A 16122-nucleotide genomic window follows, 5' to 3' on the forward strand; every position below is an offset into this window, starting at 1 on the left:
GGAGCTCATGGAGGGGCTCCCACGCAAGGGGGTTTTCGGATTCCCAGCCCAGGTGCTTCCCGCCGCGCTGGCCTGGAAGGCCCTCGCTCGGCTCCGTTACACAAGTGCTCCGGACACGAGACGGACACAGGAAACCTCACGGGCGTCACCTCGTCCAACACTAACCTCGGTGCTGCGGGAACTACTTGGCTAAAGGTACAGGGGTCTCGTGGTCCCCATCCCTCCCTTCCCACGCCTCCCCCCGCCCCAAAAAACGAGAGGAAAAGCAGAACCGAGAAGCAACTATTGCAGGTAGCAATACGAGACATGAGGACACTGTCCACAATGACGGGCTTACAGCATGTAAATACATTTATTCTATATGTAGGCAACAGAAATAGCAAGAAACCCAGGTGACAGACATGTCCTGCTCAGTCCGCATCCCAGACTCCAACATGTCTCACGAGCGTCTGCATTTCTGCCGGGGGATGTGGAAAAACGCCTCGGCCTCCCATGGATAACTGCCCTCGGAGACCCTACCTAAGTGCTTCCAAACCTCCGAGATGGACGCCGGGAGCGCTCGCGTGGGCCCCGCACCGCGTGGCGCGGCGCAGCGGGGCTCGGCCGCGGCGGGAAGCGCGGCGAGAGCCAGGGCGGCGGCGGCGCCCCGCGCCGGGGGCACCTCTGCAGCCACGCACCGCAAAGGAACTGAACCGACCCGCGTGGGGGGGCCGCCTCCCACAGCGGGAACCGAAGGCTTTCCGGGATGTCGGCGGATACTTCATATRTATTTATAGAATATATATATTATTTAAACCACTAGCAATCACCACGTACTGAGGAGATGGTGTAGGGGAGCAGCGAAGCTGCTAGGGCAAGTAACCAAAAGTGGATAACTAAAAGGTTAAGGGGTTTTTTTGGAAGATAATAATAGCTGGAGGATAGGAAGCCTGCAGTCGTTTTGTGTTTGTTTGTTCTTAATAAATCTGCTTACCTGACACAAAATGCAGCCCCGGCTCTCGAGAGCCGGGTCTGCCTGCTGAGAGCACGTGCYGTTTCGGAGGGCCGCCCCATGGAACAGTCCCTGCTAGGAGCACCTTCCTCGGGGCTCCGGGAAGGCCCTGGCTTTGGAGCTCTGCCCCACGAGATGGCAGCACGGACCTGCTCCCTTTCTGCCACCTGGGAAACAGCGTTTGGAGCCAACCTAGCGGCCCTCCCTGCCGCCGGGGCCATCCACGGCTGCTGCGGAGGCTCCTCTCGGGCGGGAGAAAGGTCCCAAGCCTGTGGAAATGTCAAGCGCGGAAAAGGTCGGGTGAAATTTCCCCTTCGTTTTCAACAACGACATTTTCAAAGTTACTTTGAAAGGTWTGGGCTTGAAAGCTGCCTTAGGGCAAAGAGGAAAAACAAGCAAAACCACAACAGAAACCGAGCAGCTGGGGTCCTGGGAAGAATGTGGTGGCAAAAAYCTGCAGTAGCAGAAAACGAGGGATGTCTCCCAACTTGGTACAAAACGGGAATGAAAACTGCTGGAAAACTCCTCTTTTCCGTGCTGTATGGGAGAGTCAGCCTTTTCACTGAGCTGAAAATCGGGAATCTCTGCAGCGACTACCCAAAGAAGAGGCGAGGGCTCAGCCGCCTTTGCCAGGCGCCCAAGGGATGCGGCAGGACGCGAGCGCGGCCGGAGCACGCGGGGGCTCGGGAAGGAGGTGGGRGCCTCCGCCAGGAAGGGCCCAGCGGGGCCTCTCCCAGGGAATGAGCCACCCTGCTGCTGGCAACGCTAGAAATAAGGTAAGAGTGGCAATAACAACAGTAATACCAATCATCGTAATCCTTGCACTAGGTACTAATTAGTAAATAATCACCATAGGAAAAATCTCTCTTCTTTCTGGATTTCCTGTGTTCCCCAACCGCTCTGAACTGTACATCCCGCCTTTCCCTCCGGGCTGCAGCCCTTTCCCAGAGGGATCCCCCTCCTCGGGGAGGCGGCGCTCGCTCCCGCCCAGCACGCAGGCTTCCCGCTTTCCACGCGCACCCCCCTGCCCCCTCGGTGCTCCTTTGTTTTACACGTGGGTCTGGGAAACGGGAGCGATGGCGGGAGGGTGGTGGCGAGGCCTCGATGCGCGGGAAGCGCGGCCGGAGTCTGGAACCATCGACTGGAAAGAGCCAGAACCTGCTGTCCAGAGCTGCGTCTAGAATGGCTTTGAGCAAAAAATAGAGGGAGCCGGGGACAGGCTCCTTACCCCTGTCCAGAACTGGATGTAAACAACGTCCATAGAAACTGGGATCGGTAAGAAAGTTTATCCATAGATCTGGATAGCAATAAAAAGCGTTTCCTAGGAAACTGTAAGATCCTGTACCAAGCAGCGTACAGCCGAGCCGAGAGGAACGTCACGGGGGTTTATATTTTTTCAAGGTACAACTTTGCGCGGTTGCTTTCAGATCCTGTGGCAATAACGTACAAGGAGAGCCCGGCTCGGGGCCGGGGGTGCCGTGTTTGCTCGCCCGCTTCTCCGAGACCGTTTCTCTCCCGCCGCTCTCGCTCGGGCTCTCGCAGCCCCTCAGTTCTCGGGGGTGGTAACRGGGCACCGTGTCTGGGTGCACCCGCCCATCCTGCTCTCACCACGGCCGCATCAGTAGCTTCCTTCTGCTGCCAGAGAAACGACGGTCTCGTGCCGGCCCATTTCCTCCAGGACGGCTGCCAGCACGCTCAGGTTGCCGTCRGGGAAATTCTGGGCTTCCCAGAGGTCCAGGATGACCCCAGTGGGGCTCGACTTGGTGGCAAAATAATTTAGATACCTGCAAGAAGCCAAGGGGAAAGCAGGTTGGSTGTGGTGTTTTTTTCCACGCAGCAACTCGAGCGAGTTGGTAGGGATGCAGCAGCGGCCCCGCTCACCTGTCCAGCTTGAGCTTGTGGGCCAGCACCCTCCAGTCGTGGCCCCTGGTCTGCGGCGCGTCGAGGCTGCTGCAGAGCTTCTGGCGGATGGGCAGCGGGATGCTGAAGGCGCCGGGCCCCGCGAGCGTCGTGGCGCCCTCGCCCAGCGGGTACTCGATGCCGCTCGGCTCCTGCCGTCGGGATGGAGGCAGGCGGGCAAGGAGGAGGGAGAGAGGGAGGAAGGGGGAAACACCACAGTGCTGTTACTGAGCGTGTTCTGTTGGTCAGGGGAGAGAGAGAAGCGTTTGCAGGGTGAGCACCGCCACAGCTGGGGAGCCCAGAGCCCAGCGGTAATGCTCTCAATTACTCGAAATAAGGGAAGATCAGGCACTTGGTATGTTTTAGCAGATTGCTGCTGCTGCCAGGGCTGAGTTGGTTCTGCTAATATGAAACTAAGTCTCCCGAAGGCTGGAGGCAGGATCCACATGCCCGGAGAGCTGAGCACTGAACTGGTCAGTGCAGCCCTGCTGGGGAGGGGGCAGCAGGCCGTTGCCTTTGCCAGATCACGGCCCCGAGTGAGCAGAAGAGCTGGTGYAAAAGGCTCCATGTTACAGCTCAGCGGGTGTGTGTGTGTGTTTCTCGGTCAGCTGCTTTGTGTAAAAGTGGGAAGGCCCTAAAAAGAAGCCCAAACTGGGTCAAAACTGGACTGCTCTTGGTCTGCGATGCCCCCAGCAGCCCCAGGAAGCCTGGGGAGACACTGGCAACACCCACTCAGGGTCCCTGTCCCCCCTTGCACACACACACGTGTCTCCCCGGCCTCACCAAGGGCTGTATTATTCCTTCCCTGCAGTCACTCCTGCTGGATGGGATCGCAGCACAAGACAGGAATATTATCCCGTTCCCCTTGAATCTATTATGAGGTCCTTTTACACCCAAGCAGCTGAAGATAATTATAGCGTGCGCTTGCATCACATTAAAGTTCCTCTCAGTTCTTTCTCTTTCCTTAGGTTAAATTAGCGATTACCTCAATGCCGCGCTTATTACAATAATKGTTTATGATACTTGTTTCACCATCTGTCCTTAATGTTGTGTTTTCCCCAGCTGGATATGTAAGTTTACACCCAATGAGCGAGCAGATGTTGCGGGTAAGGGTCCCTGCAGCCCCGGGAGCTGCTGCCCGTCGCCTCCCCGTCCTTCCCAACGTCAGGAAGCAGCAGCGCTCGCCCCCCGTGGGGTGCAGTGCCGCCTACCTCGGCCACGGAGCAGTTGAGCTGGAAGATCTGCCCCTCTCCCTCGACCTGCCGCACGCAGAGCTTGCACACGAGCTCCAGGGTGCTCAGGCTGAAGCGCTCCAGCGTGAAGGTGCAGTGCAGGTTCCGCTGGCAGCCGCTCCAGATGTGGTAGAAGGGAATCTCCTGCAGGAGCGGGAAGAGGACAGGTGAGGCGAGGCTTTTGCCCAGGCCCAGACCCCGGCGGGAGCGGGCCGCGCGGCCTACCTGGTACTTGGCCAGCAGCTTGCTCTTCCACAGGGAGTGGGCGATGTCGTGAATGGACAGGCGGAGGTTGTGGGTGCTCCCCTTGAAGTGCAGGGCCTTGGGCTCCTCCAGGAGCTGCCCGCCCATCTGCCGCTCCAGCTGCAGCACCTCCTGTGGGGCAGCAAAACACGGTGGGGCTGTGAGGGCGGCTGCCGAGGCCCCTCATGGAGCCCCGGCACGTGTGGGGCTGAGGGACGTGGGGCRAAGGCAAAGCCAGCCCTCAGGTCCCTCTTGAGCCCCGTACCCAGATCTTATGCAGGTAAAGCCACCTTTGTTTATCAGCCGTGGGAAGAAAAGGAACGTGATTAGGAAACCGTTTAGAGTGGGGTTGTGCCAATGAATCAGTTCCAGCATCTTTCCAGTATCCCCGGCTACCTCGTCAAGACGCCTGAAGAGCGCTCAATAGCAATTATCTGATTACTATAGATCTTCATTATGTCCAAATTATCTCCTGGAATGGCTGGAGGAGGATTCATGGCCCGTGTGAGCTACCTGCAGGTGACATCCGTCAGTGTAGAGGGCTGGTGCATGGGCTCCCCCACATCCTCCTACCAGCCTGGGGGTCCAGGAGCCACAWAAACTGCAAGATCACTTGGGGTCCAGCTGCAGCAGGAGCCCCAGGGTGGTGTTTTTAACTCCTCACATGAGCCTGCTCCTTCCCCAGGGACTTCGCTGCTGCTTCTTATGGTAAGAGATGTGTCACTCAGCTCTCTGACTGATCCCTGGTGCTGCTGCCATGAATTGCTGCCCTGCCTTCCCTGTGGTCTATTAGAAACAAGCCAACAACTCTTGAGTAAGATCTAATCGGATTCCCCCGCTCTGCCTGCATTAACTCCCTGTTCAAGGCCACTCTCAGTCACATATTATTACCTCGGGCCTTGAGGAACCATAGAAAATTGCATTATGCAACGTGGGCGCTCAAGAGCAGAGGCATAAAGTTGTTGTGGATTTTGAAGTGGTTCCACTCCATCAGCACAAAGGGCCCCTTCCAATTTTTAAAGGCAAAAAACAAGAAAGGAAAATCGGAGGAGGGAACATAATGGTTCATGAAACCCTGACAGCATCAGCACCTTGACACGGGAAAAAAGCAGCCTGAACATTACACTCACTGCAACCCTAACACGTCACTGTCCTCCTGCTCTTCAGGCAGAGAGTTCCYAGTATCCCGGTGCCAAAGCCAACGCACGGGCTCGGTGTCAGAGACCACTTGCACTGAAAACGTTTTGTGCCATTTACGCTGCTGAGAGCCYCCTGCTGAGACCCACAACCATCCCCCAGCCCCTGCGTGTGGGCTCGAGTCTGGGGAGCTCCCCAGCRAAGGGGAGAGGCCGAGGCCGTGCTCAGCGCGACGATGACGCTGCCCGCAGGCCGGCCTCGACTCGCCGTGCTGCCAGGATGCCTTTGGGAAGTTGCACTGATCGTGATTAAGGAAAAAGGGAAAAAAAGAAATCTCGTAATAACCTTCGTTCCTGCATGTACAGTTGGAGTTACATATTTTATGAGTGCATCTATTATAGATGCCATCTGTATAAATACACATTTACAAAGAGAGAGTATGTTTGTCTATATATTTATCTTGAGGCTGGGCGTGCATGTGCGTGTGGAGCACAGCTGAATTATGCAGTGAGACTAAGGTGCACGCTTATAGAAAGCAACAGCTTTGGGTTATTTTAGTTGCAGATTTCCAGCACCAAAAAAGAAACTCAGACAACGCTGCACASGAAGAGGTGCAATAAAGCACCGTGAATGCAGGCAGTGATTAACCACCCARAAGCTTCTTTTATCAGTATCAACTATTTACAGAGAGGCATTTATATGTTTCCCCCTCTCTGGGSAGCTGGCACTTAGCATGAAAAATACATGAATAGCGAATGAAGCTGGGTTACCTTACRGCCCGTTAAGAACACCGAAATCTTAGGGTGCAGGACACGGTACAGGTAAACAAAAGAAGAAAGAGAGGGGGCAGAAAATAGYGTGAGCGCCCTATGTGAAAATGATAGTGGAGGCTTGTGCTGGGTTGAGCTGTGAGACCCGGGCTTGCTGTGGAGCCCTCCTGACGGGAGAGGCTCTCGAGGGAGCAGAAGGTGCAGCGCTGCTCCCGGGTGCCAGGGCAGCCCCGCGGGTGGCTGCGGCGCCGGCCGTACCTTGAGGGCGTCGCGCGTGTCCTCGAGGCAGTAGACGCGGATGCTGTACTCGAGCGCGGCGGCGGCGGGCGGCCCGAAGAGGGCCAGCGTGAGGCGCTTGGCGGCCGCCTTGCTGGCGGCGCGGCCCACCAGCGCGAACGTGCTCAGCGTCTCCGTCAGGATGTGGCACGCCTCCGCGTCCAGCTGGATGTAGCACGGCGTCGTGAAGTTCTCCTCGCCCACCACCACCACGTCCTGGCGGGAGGGAGAGCGCGTGAAGGCCGCGCGATGCCCCGCTGCTGCTCAGCCCCACTGGGACAGCAAGACCCCYCTCCCCCTTTCAAGCATCTTGCTCCCTTCACCTCAGGTTACTCAAGAGMCAAAATGCCCAATTCCTGCTGTCCTCCTGCGTGGGCATAGAGAGGGGAGGATTTCATGGGGAAAAGTGGTTGGGAAGAAACCTCTTCCCACCCTCACTTCCAGACCTGCAGCTGGGACCTGGAGCTGTCTTTAAGCCATGGGCCGTTAGGCAAATAAGGCAAAATAGCACCAATAGCTTATGGAACAGGAGGTTTGCAGAACTATTCCTTTGTTGGCCAGTACTAAGTCTGGCCAAAGAGTCCTGACACTGAAGCTGGGGATCACTTGCAGCATTCCTATCACTTTCCCAAACACTGATTATTAGCTAGGGCAGTCTGAGCTGCTTGGTAAAAAAGTTTCTTTTTTTCTTTCCCCTGGCATTGAATCTGAAGCTGTTTCAGGTTTTTTATTTCACCTTCTCTTTTCCTTTCTCTCCATGTGATTTCGGCACAGTGTCCTGCCAGGCCCCAAAGCTCCCACTCCAAAATGCCACAAGGCAGGCCGTGTTTCAGGACCCAGAGCAGAACTGTCCCAAGAAAGCCCACCCGTGTGAAACACTGACAGGGAGGACCCTGCTCCTGCTGCCGGGGTTTGACCTCGGCTAGCTGTGGCTTTGCTCCTGGCATCGTTCCTGGAGCTAGTGGCATTCCTTGCCACGCAGGCAGGCTGCAGCACACAGGGGTGAGGGTGGAAATTACAAGCAAATGCAGGCCTGAGTTGCGACCAGCAGTTGCTCCCGGGCACTTTACAAAGCCACGGGCAATGCCTTTACCCTGCCCTCAAGTCCAGGTGACCCTGTGGCGGTCCCGCGCGTGGACGGCGCCGCGCCGCTCACCTCCCAGGGCSCCTGGGCCGCCTGCTGCTTCAGCTGGATCTGCCAGTCGTCGGTGGCGGGCTCGGCGCAGTGGCGCATGCTGAGCACCACGGGCCGCGTGAGCAGCGCCCCGGGCGGCCCGCAGCTCACCACGGGCGTCAGCAGCGTCTGGCTCTCCTCCATGGGCGGCCTGCGCGACACGGGACAGGGAAAGGGCACGTGGAGGCGCCCGGGACGCACGGGCAGCCCCGCGCGCGGAGCAGCGGCTCTCGCGGGCACCGGGTGCCGGGGCTCTTTATAGAGGAGCAGCCAGAGCTGCCCCTGCGGCTTAAAAGGGTCTCAGACCCACGAGAAACCCCGTGGCAAATGGGCCTGTTGGGAGCAGCTGCAGGCAGGGGGAAGCACCAGGATACACATGCACACCTGCTCCAGGTGTTACCCCTGGAAAGCTCCAGGGGTAACAAGGAGCTGCCCCATTAAAAACACACAGAGTGAACAGTGCCAGGTAACCAGGAGCGGGAGACGTGCAAAGCCTTTTAAATATATACATAATATACGCACACTCTCTATATATACACTCTGCTGCTTGCAAATGCGTCTGTGCCTGTGCATGTGTGTGCAAACTATCCCATCCCAACTCCCGAGGAGATTAAAAAAGCCAGGACACACGAGTGACTTTATCTGGAAAAATGGCAAAGGGGGCTGAGGGCAGCTCATCAGCTAACTGCCCAGAGGGCAAGTTCATGATGCAGAACCCCTCAAACTGGGGCCCTGGGTGTGCTCAGCGTGTGCTCCACCAAACCAAGSCCTGCAGCCGTCCCCAGGACTCCGCGTCTTGCCCTTGAGCTAAGGCTTTGGGCCAGCTTGGCTGTATAAGTAGTTGCATGTGCCTTGGTTTTAGTCCAGGCAAGAGAACAGACAGTTACACCTGTAAGGGCTAGCGCAGAGATAAGCCTACAGRCGGACCCTAATTTTGCCCACCTTACCTCTCCCCGAATAATCCACCTATCCTGGAGAAAATCCTACAGGAAACAAAAGCCAAGCTTTTAAGAAATCCCTTTGGAAAGTGGGATGGAGGCACTTCGTAAAACTGTCTCTTGCTGATAAAATTGCTTTTTTTTTTTTTTTTTTTTTTTTTAATAACAGAATTAGAAGGAAAAAGAGGCTGGCACGGAAAAATTGCAATCTATGTAAATCAGTCAATCCAGATGATATGCATCTGCGGATCCTAAAGGAAATTAGCTGCTGAGCTTACCAAATGACTTAACAATTGCTTCTGAAACGCCGTGGACTGGAAACAAACAGCTGCAGGAGCTGCCTTTCAGAAGGGAAGAAAAATACAGCAATCTGGGCAGCTACCATGGATTAGGGTAGCTGTTCTGGCCCAACAAATAGGACACAAACGAGAAAGTATTATCAGATAGAGCACCCCGTTAGGCTCCTGGCACCTGCTGCAGGAGTCTSTGGATTATGCTAAAATCACGGATCATCCTCGTTTAAGACAGAAGTAAATAAATCACTGGGCAGATTTTCAATAAAATGCTGTTTCTTTTCTGGGCTTCTTAAGTGTTTCTCATATGGAAAAAAAAAAACCAAACAGCTTAAAAGCTGCTCACAAAGTGATGTATTCCAACTAGCCTGTATGCTAACAGACAGTACAATACTGCCCTCCAGTCCCCTTTGGAAAAAAAACAGGACACCTTAGGAGAGAGACTGTTGAAAGTCACAATATTTGTATTGAAAGCTACAGCTACGATGAGCAATGGGCTTCATCATCTGCTTAACCTACCTTCATCTAAACGACTGCTGGACCATGAGGAAGGGAGGAAAAAAAATGAAGCCCCACCATAGGTTTTTGGGCTGGATTACAAAACCAGTGGACAAAAAGAATATAATAGGGAATGCATCGTGATGGCTGTAGAAATTTTCATACAGTGCCTTTTAGATGAAAAAAAAAATGAGCTTAAATCAATAAGAATCTGGGCACTGATGCGCGCGGTTAAAGAAAGCTGAGAGGTCATTAAAATAATAGAGCGCTGATAAAGCACAGGGCCTGAAATTGTCTCAGAGTGGAATTAAATTTAGCCACTGCTCTGTGACAAAATTCTGTTAGCCGTTAAATTTTAGGACGCCGATGGAGGATGACATTCTGTGCTTCCCCATTTCCTGCGAGATCAGTGCAAATCCAAAGGAAGAAGCAGTGCACGGAGCCGGGAGAGGCTGTGCAAAACTYATCAGGGCAAGAGGGAAAAGTAATTTGGGGGTTTATATGGGAAAAGGCATGTCCGAGGCCACCCTGCCTTCCCGAGGCCGATCCGACACCACCGCAGTTCTAAGGGTGGGCTGTGGGAGCACCACGGGATATCGGGAATAAAGCCAGAGGACTCGGTGTGAGCAAGGGGATGCCGCAGAGAAGAGCCCTAGCACAAGCGACAGGGAAAAATAAAGGGACAAAACCCTCCTGATGGTTACATCTAATTGCTTCCAATTTCCATCTTAAAACAAAAGGATTGTGCCGTGCTACAGCTAATGAGAGGAGGAACAGATGCAGCGGGCAAGATACGTCCTACGGGAGATACTAGTCTTGCTGCTCGAGGTGTAGCCCCAGCGTTTGCCGATGGGTTCAGCAAACCAGCTCGTTGCCCTGAGGACAGGTTAGGGGGTGCTCATCCACGCCAGGCGCCCCTCCGGCTGCTCCGGAGCAAGGGAATTACCTCCTCTAAAGCAGAGATGTCTATGAGCAGATGTCTTGGAAAGCGTGGGTCCAGCCCGACTGCTTTCAGGCCGCAGTTGCCATCCCTCTCCAAAAAAAGTGCRTCCCCCCGTGCTTTGCTTTGGGCTCTCAGAATTTTTGGGGCCAGCTCTGGGGCCCTTAGCTGCGTGTCTGCCACTCTGAGGTCGCTTTGCTGCAGTCACAACAGATATTTTTGCTTTACGAAGACCTGACTGAGAGTGAAATTCAATCCAGTGTTTGCCACGACTGCCGACGTGCACAGAAACCCAAGGGCCTTCAGGCATTTTTTACCTGTTGCCCCAGCCTGCTCTGCTCTCTGGTTTTCCCGCCACGGCCGAGGCTTTCCTCTTACTACATGCTCCTTCTTGAGTGTCAGACTCGATATCCTGGGCCGGCCTCCTGGCTCCTCTGCCTTGCTGTCTTCTTGGCAGCAAGGAAAGCTGGAAACTGTCCCTCCCCTTCTGCAAGGGCTCTGGGCTTTCTCTGTCTTGAATTTTTTCAACTAAAATGACTGGCACTTCATGAAATTGCCTCCAGGTCACAAAGTAATTTTGTTTATGCTACTGGGATAGAAAAGGAAGGTGGAGAAACCAGATATGGAAGGCTCCCCTTATTTCTGTTTCCCATTACTGAGCTTAGAGTTACTGGTGGAAAGAAAAAGGCAAWATCGCTCCTTGGGTCAAAATCATTGATCAGCTTGGATGCTTCAACAGCATCAACCCAAAGCCTGGCCTGACCATGTGCTATGGAGCCACTGATCCAAATCCTGWCAAGGCTCCCCCGGCTCTTCCCTGTTTCAAGTTGCACAAAACAGCAAGAAAAGTGTGTGCCAAAAGTAATAGGAATACAATCAATACCAGCTATGAACGAAGACACTGCTGCAGCTGCAATTTAGCTGCTTTAAAAGAAGAGGCTGTGAATAATGCATGCAAAGGGGTGGGAGGCCTATTATGCTTTTCTTTAAGCAGATTATTTTAGCATGGGCGACAGACTACCAGGCTCCAGAATAGTGCTCAGTATCACGCAGGGTACAACCATCTGCGGCTCAGCGCATCGCAAAGGCCATGGCAGGGCTCAGCCAAAAACTAGATCTAGCTACGAGGAGGGAAAAGAGGTGCAGCACAGGGCAATGATGGCCAAGTTTCATCCTTGCCATCACAAGAGCCCATTCTGAAGACCAGGATATCCCCTTCCTCTCCATGAGGCACTCTCAGACTGCTGCAGGTGTTATCTTGGCCTTTGGAAAGCTCTCTTTCATACCACGGCTGCCTAATCACTTGATAGACACGGAAAGCTACGCTATGACTTGGCCATTCGTGCAGATATAGGCGCGCAGCAAGAATGTTTTTGGTTTYGTGGCCAAGTTTATCCCTGGCTTTGCCTGCATTTACCTCAAAGTCAAGCAAACAGCCTCAATGCAGTCGGCTCTGCCTAAGCTTATTATCACAGCTTTTTACTGAATGTGTTTTTTCCCCATGCCTTCTTCCCCCCCAGCTAAAGCCCAGGCAAATAAATGCAGTCTTTTACCTCATGTTCTCCTTCCTGTGGACTGTCACATACATTTCATAGACTCGCCCTTGGGGAACAGCCCCTGCCGGGATCAGCAAGCTTACTCCTGCAGAACAGAAAAGACACAMAAAAAAAGCAGATTTGAGAGAAAAAGGGCAACCTGTGACAAAGATTGACAGGAGAACCAGAGGCTGAAGCCTAGGGTGCCAGTTTTTCCCCTGGCTCCTCAGGAAGGCTCTAAAAGACTGCAGCAACCCCTGAGAAAGACTGTTTGCTGCAAGCCTGACTGCCCTCACTGCCAGAYGCTCTGTTCTTATTCCCCCAGTGCGTCTGTGCTCAAGTACTGCACTGGGGAAGAGGGTTTTTCTTTCTTTARAAGGGGCAAAAAGGCTCTCCCTTAAGAAACAGGGGGAAATCCAGTGGAATATTGTCCTAGGAATTAACAAGAACTGTCTGCTTCCTGAACGATGGGCTCTGCGATTGACAGCCTGTCTCCTCATGCTCTCAGTTTCTATTTAGGCTTTTGGGGAGACAGAAGTGGCTTCCCTGGCATTTTGAGGATGCCCCGTCTTGCAGAGGGACTCAAAATTTAGCCATCCAATGTCAAAAAAARTTTCCCAGTACCTCAGAGAGGAGGGTTAACGCTTGTGGACCACTTTTGGTTTCTTCTGTAAAATGTGGAGCTGAAAGAACTGGAAGAAATTTAGAAGAATTAAACTGGTCCAGGGCCACCTGGACCTTCTGTTTGTCCCTTAGGGTCAACAAGCAAAAAAGGTCTGGGGAAAAAGCACAAAATAAGGGCAGAAGGCAGAAAATCTGTGAGACCTTGAGCTTCAATGTCAAGTATTTATGAGCTGTGATCTCCCATGGATCTAGGCAACTAAARAAATAGGGCTGAGGGGACTGCCCAGCACACAGGTGGAGGCCTGAATATCCAGCAGGTCAAGTGCTTTATATTTGATTCCTTCAGCTAGGAGATGTAAGTGCCACCCTGAGCCTGCCCATATTTTGGCCTGAGCCATATTTGCCTGCGGAATGTAATGCAGGCAGGAAAAAAGCCTTCTGAGAATTAGTATTCTGGTGTCTTACTTCAATACCACACAGTCTGCGATGAATTGGAAGTGGAACAACCGATTTGTTTTTTAATTAATTTGTTCTTTTATGTACGATGACAAGATGGAGATTTTCTGGCTTGAAAACCCTTTTCTAGAGCTGCATGAAAGGGAAAGGTCAAGGATGCTGAATCTCAATTCACACAGGCACGCTCTGAAGCCTCCCATATCCAGGAAGGCAGTTACCAGGCCTGTGAAATTCTATTCGGAAGACTGCCAGGACTTGGGAAAAGGACAYGTGTAATAGCTGAGTAGCCCTGAATGGTGGGTCTCAGTAGAGAAAAGGAGAGTCCAAGGTGAGACCCTGGATTTTGTTTTGTTTGTTCGTTTSTTTTTTTCCTGCATGAAAGAAAGCAAASCTAACTGCACGTAAACCCACAAAACAGCTGTGCTTTTAAGCCGAGCTGCCCTTACCTGAATTGGGGATTACTAAGTGGCCCCCTAAGGAGTTGAAGGTCCCGAAGGCAGTGCAAGACGGGTCTGTCTGTCGAGCAAGGCTCTGGTTCTTCATGTTGAGGGTCTCGCTGTCCAGCAGGGACTGGGTAATCTGCGGGGACAGCTTGGAGGAGAAGTCAGAGAGCTCATCCTGCGGGGTCACCGCCCCAGAGGTGTTGTAGACCTTGATCTTCAGGTTAGGCAGTGGATCCAGGATCGGAGAGTTGGTCATGGGGATTTTATCAGAGACGTCATGCAAGGCGTAGACAGGCCCCCTGTACATGGCTGCAGCAGAGGTGAGGTCTGGTGGCACTGCCAGGAGGTCTGCATTGGAAATGAGAAGGAATAACCTTATTACTTGTGGGTTTTTTTCACCCTATTGCGATGRCTTCCTTCTGGGTAAAGATTTTTTTTTTGGGGTAACCATTTTATATTCATACCAAAGGTTACGAAAGCACAGTCCTGATCTCCATCTCGTTTCTGTGCAGCTCCCCAGCTGCCTCCCAGGGCACTGCATAGCCCCAGCCTCTACGGAATCTAATTGTTACACAAAATTAAAGGACATTGCTCTAGGGATTTTTCCTTGGGATTATTTCCCAGGATGCACTCAGATTTCAAGTATGGCATGTTTGGCCTCAGGGCAAAATGTTTTCCATACTCAGTCCTCCTAGTTTTACTAACTAGTRCTCACTCCCTAAATGCTAAGTGAGAATCATTACCTGATTTATCTAATTGGCCTAAAGGCAGATTCCTTAAAATGAAAGATACAACAGATCTGTGAAGTCATCTTGCCATGACTTCCAGCTAGTCTGGAGTTACGACCTTCTGCAGCTTTACAAGTATGATCAACAAAGAAAGCAAAGCTTCTGCTGGTCACCCATGTTGCAAATKCTTCTGTCACCTCGGCTCTTATTTTGATTGATTTTTCACACCCATGTGCAGAGGGAAATAAACAAACAAAGTAACTCTCAGCCTAAAYGTGCGTACTGCAAGAGCCAGTCCCAGCTTTTCAGCATCTGTTTTCTGACCAGTGAGGTGTGAAAACGACCACACCATGCACTAGTGATAAGAATGCTCATCATTAAATTATGCTCTCCTGCCACTTCTGTTACATTGTCTATGGAAAGCACAGTATTTCCTACACTATATTTATGCCTGTGGAGACAGGGCACAATAAAAAAGGCTATTAGAGCAATAAAGGGGGAATGTGTTACAAAACTATTGCAACAGCATCCTGTGATGAATCCCGCCTCTGTTGTTCCCAGCCTCCCTTTGGCTTTTATTTAAACTCAGTCAGGGCCCATGTTTCTTGCAAATGCTGCTGCACTTCAGCCTCTCATTCCCATTTTTACYTCAGAAGCGGAACCCCTCTCTTTTCTGCTCTTGAGCATAACTGGAAAAGGCCAGCGTGCGTTCCTGGCCCTCGAGCACCGGAAGCAAACGGATTTCCTTCCTCTCCCTCCCCTTCTCCTAGTGCCAAGGAACATGCAGCGAGGACAAGAGACCAGATCCCTACGCTGCTCCTGCAGCTCGCGCGGGGCGACGCGAAGCCCGACCTTGTCTGGCGGCCTTGATGCTGACGGGCTGGAAGCCGCCGTTGAGCGCCGCCGAGTCGATGATGTCCGACTCGAAGTCGCGGTGGTTCTTGCGGTAGACGAAGAGGGCCACGGCCACGGAGATGGCCAGGCACACGATGACGGCGATCACGACGCCCACGTAGAGCGCCACGTCGTCCGAGTCGGGAGCGGCTGCGGGAGACACCGCGGGAACCTTGAGGAAAAGGCGGCTCGGCGCCGGCGCGTCCAAGAAAATACAGCCTTTGTATTCTCGTTCCCCGCGGGGATTTACTGCTTTTTTTTTTTTTTTATAGGCGTATTTAAAATCCATTTCCAAGGCTATATAACAGGTCTGTGCCCTTTTGGTGGAGAATGATATTCAATTTCTCTCCGCAACCTGTGCTCTAATTCTTTACCTATCTACTTGTCCACCTGGCCGGGACCCCGGCAGCTGATTACTAAGCATAATGTGCACTTACATAATTAGTGTTATGCAGCACATCAGCCTGATGGAGTGAAATCCATGTCAGGTGGGCGCTTCATAGTTGGTAGTTCATCTGGTAACAAAACCTGTGTTGCCCGTTTTTAAACTTCATGACCCTTATTTTTTTTTTTAACAATAATATTAAAAAAAACCCAGAAAACTCTATTTCCCATGAAATGCCTAGAATATTTGAACTTATCTTTCAGGYTTGTATTTTTCGAGCTGCAATACGCCAAGCCATTTTTTCCTTTCCATACATTTTGAATACAAAAACGAGACAGAAAACAACCTCTTTCCCCCAGCAAAACAGGGAATCACACACAGCATTGTCCCCACTGGCATTAACACGTATGTATGTGGATGCAAGCCGGAGCAAGCACAGGAAGTAATGTGGCAATTTCCCCAAAGGAACRCGGATTTATTACAGCTCTCTGGTGAGGAAACGACTATGCTATTTCTACTATGTGCTTATAACACATCTTCAGCGCTCATTGCAGGCTAATCTCCAACATCATTATCCACTAGTCTTTTTTTTTTTTTTTCCCCAAAAGGTCTGAAGGCATGATCGAAACTTGATGGGTTTCTGTACAGTGAAGAATCCCAATTTTA

At 52.3% G+C, this 16122-nt stretch overlaps 1 protein-coding gene across 1 annotated transcript in view; it reads right to left on the bottom strand.

Annotated features, from left to right (window-relative positions):
- Positions 1-797: 797 nt before the first annotated feature.
- Positions 798-16122, bottom strand: part of UNC5C (unc-5 netrin receptor C) — a 59649-nt gene continuing 44324 nt past the window's right edge. Inside the window, exons 10-18 of the mRNA XM_026041760.1 lie at positions 15030-15221; positions 13453-13797; positions 11945-12032; positions 7705-7873; positions 6531-6764; positions 4348-4497; positions 4102-4266; positions 2873-3042; positions 798-2775 (exon numbers count right to left, since the gene is read on the bottom strand). Coding sequence (XP_025897545.1) covers positions 2610-2775; positions 2873-3042; positions 4102-4266; positions 4348-4497; positions 6531-6764; positions 7705-7873; positions 11945-12032; positions 13453-13797; positions 15030-15221 — 1679 coding nt within the window. The 3' untranslated portion in view covers positions 798-2609. The remainder of the gene's footprint in view (positions 2776-2872; positions 3043-4101; positions 4267-4347; positions 4498-6530; positions 6765-7704; positions 7874-11944; positions 12033-13452; positions 13798-15029; positions 15222-16122) is intronic.

The sequence above is a fragment of the Nothoprocta perdicaria genome, unplaced genomic scaffold (assembly GCF_003342845.1).
Source record: "Nothoprocta perdicaria isolate Ctin4 unplaced genomic scaffold, notPer1 scaffold_291, whole genome shotgun sequence".
Taxonomy (NCBI): domain Eukaryota; kingdom Metazoa; phylum Chordata; class Aves; order Tinamiformes; family Tinamidae; genus Nothoprocta; species Nothoprocta perdicaria.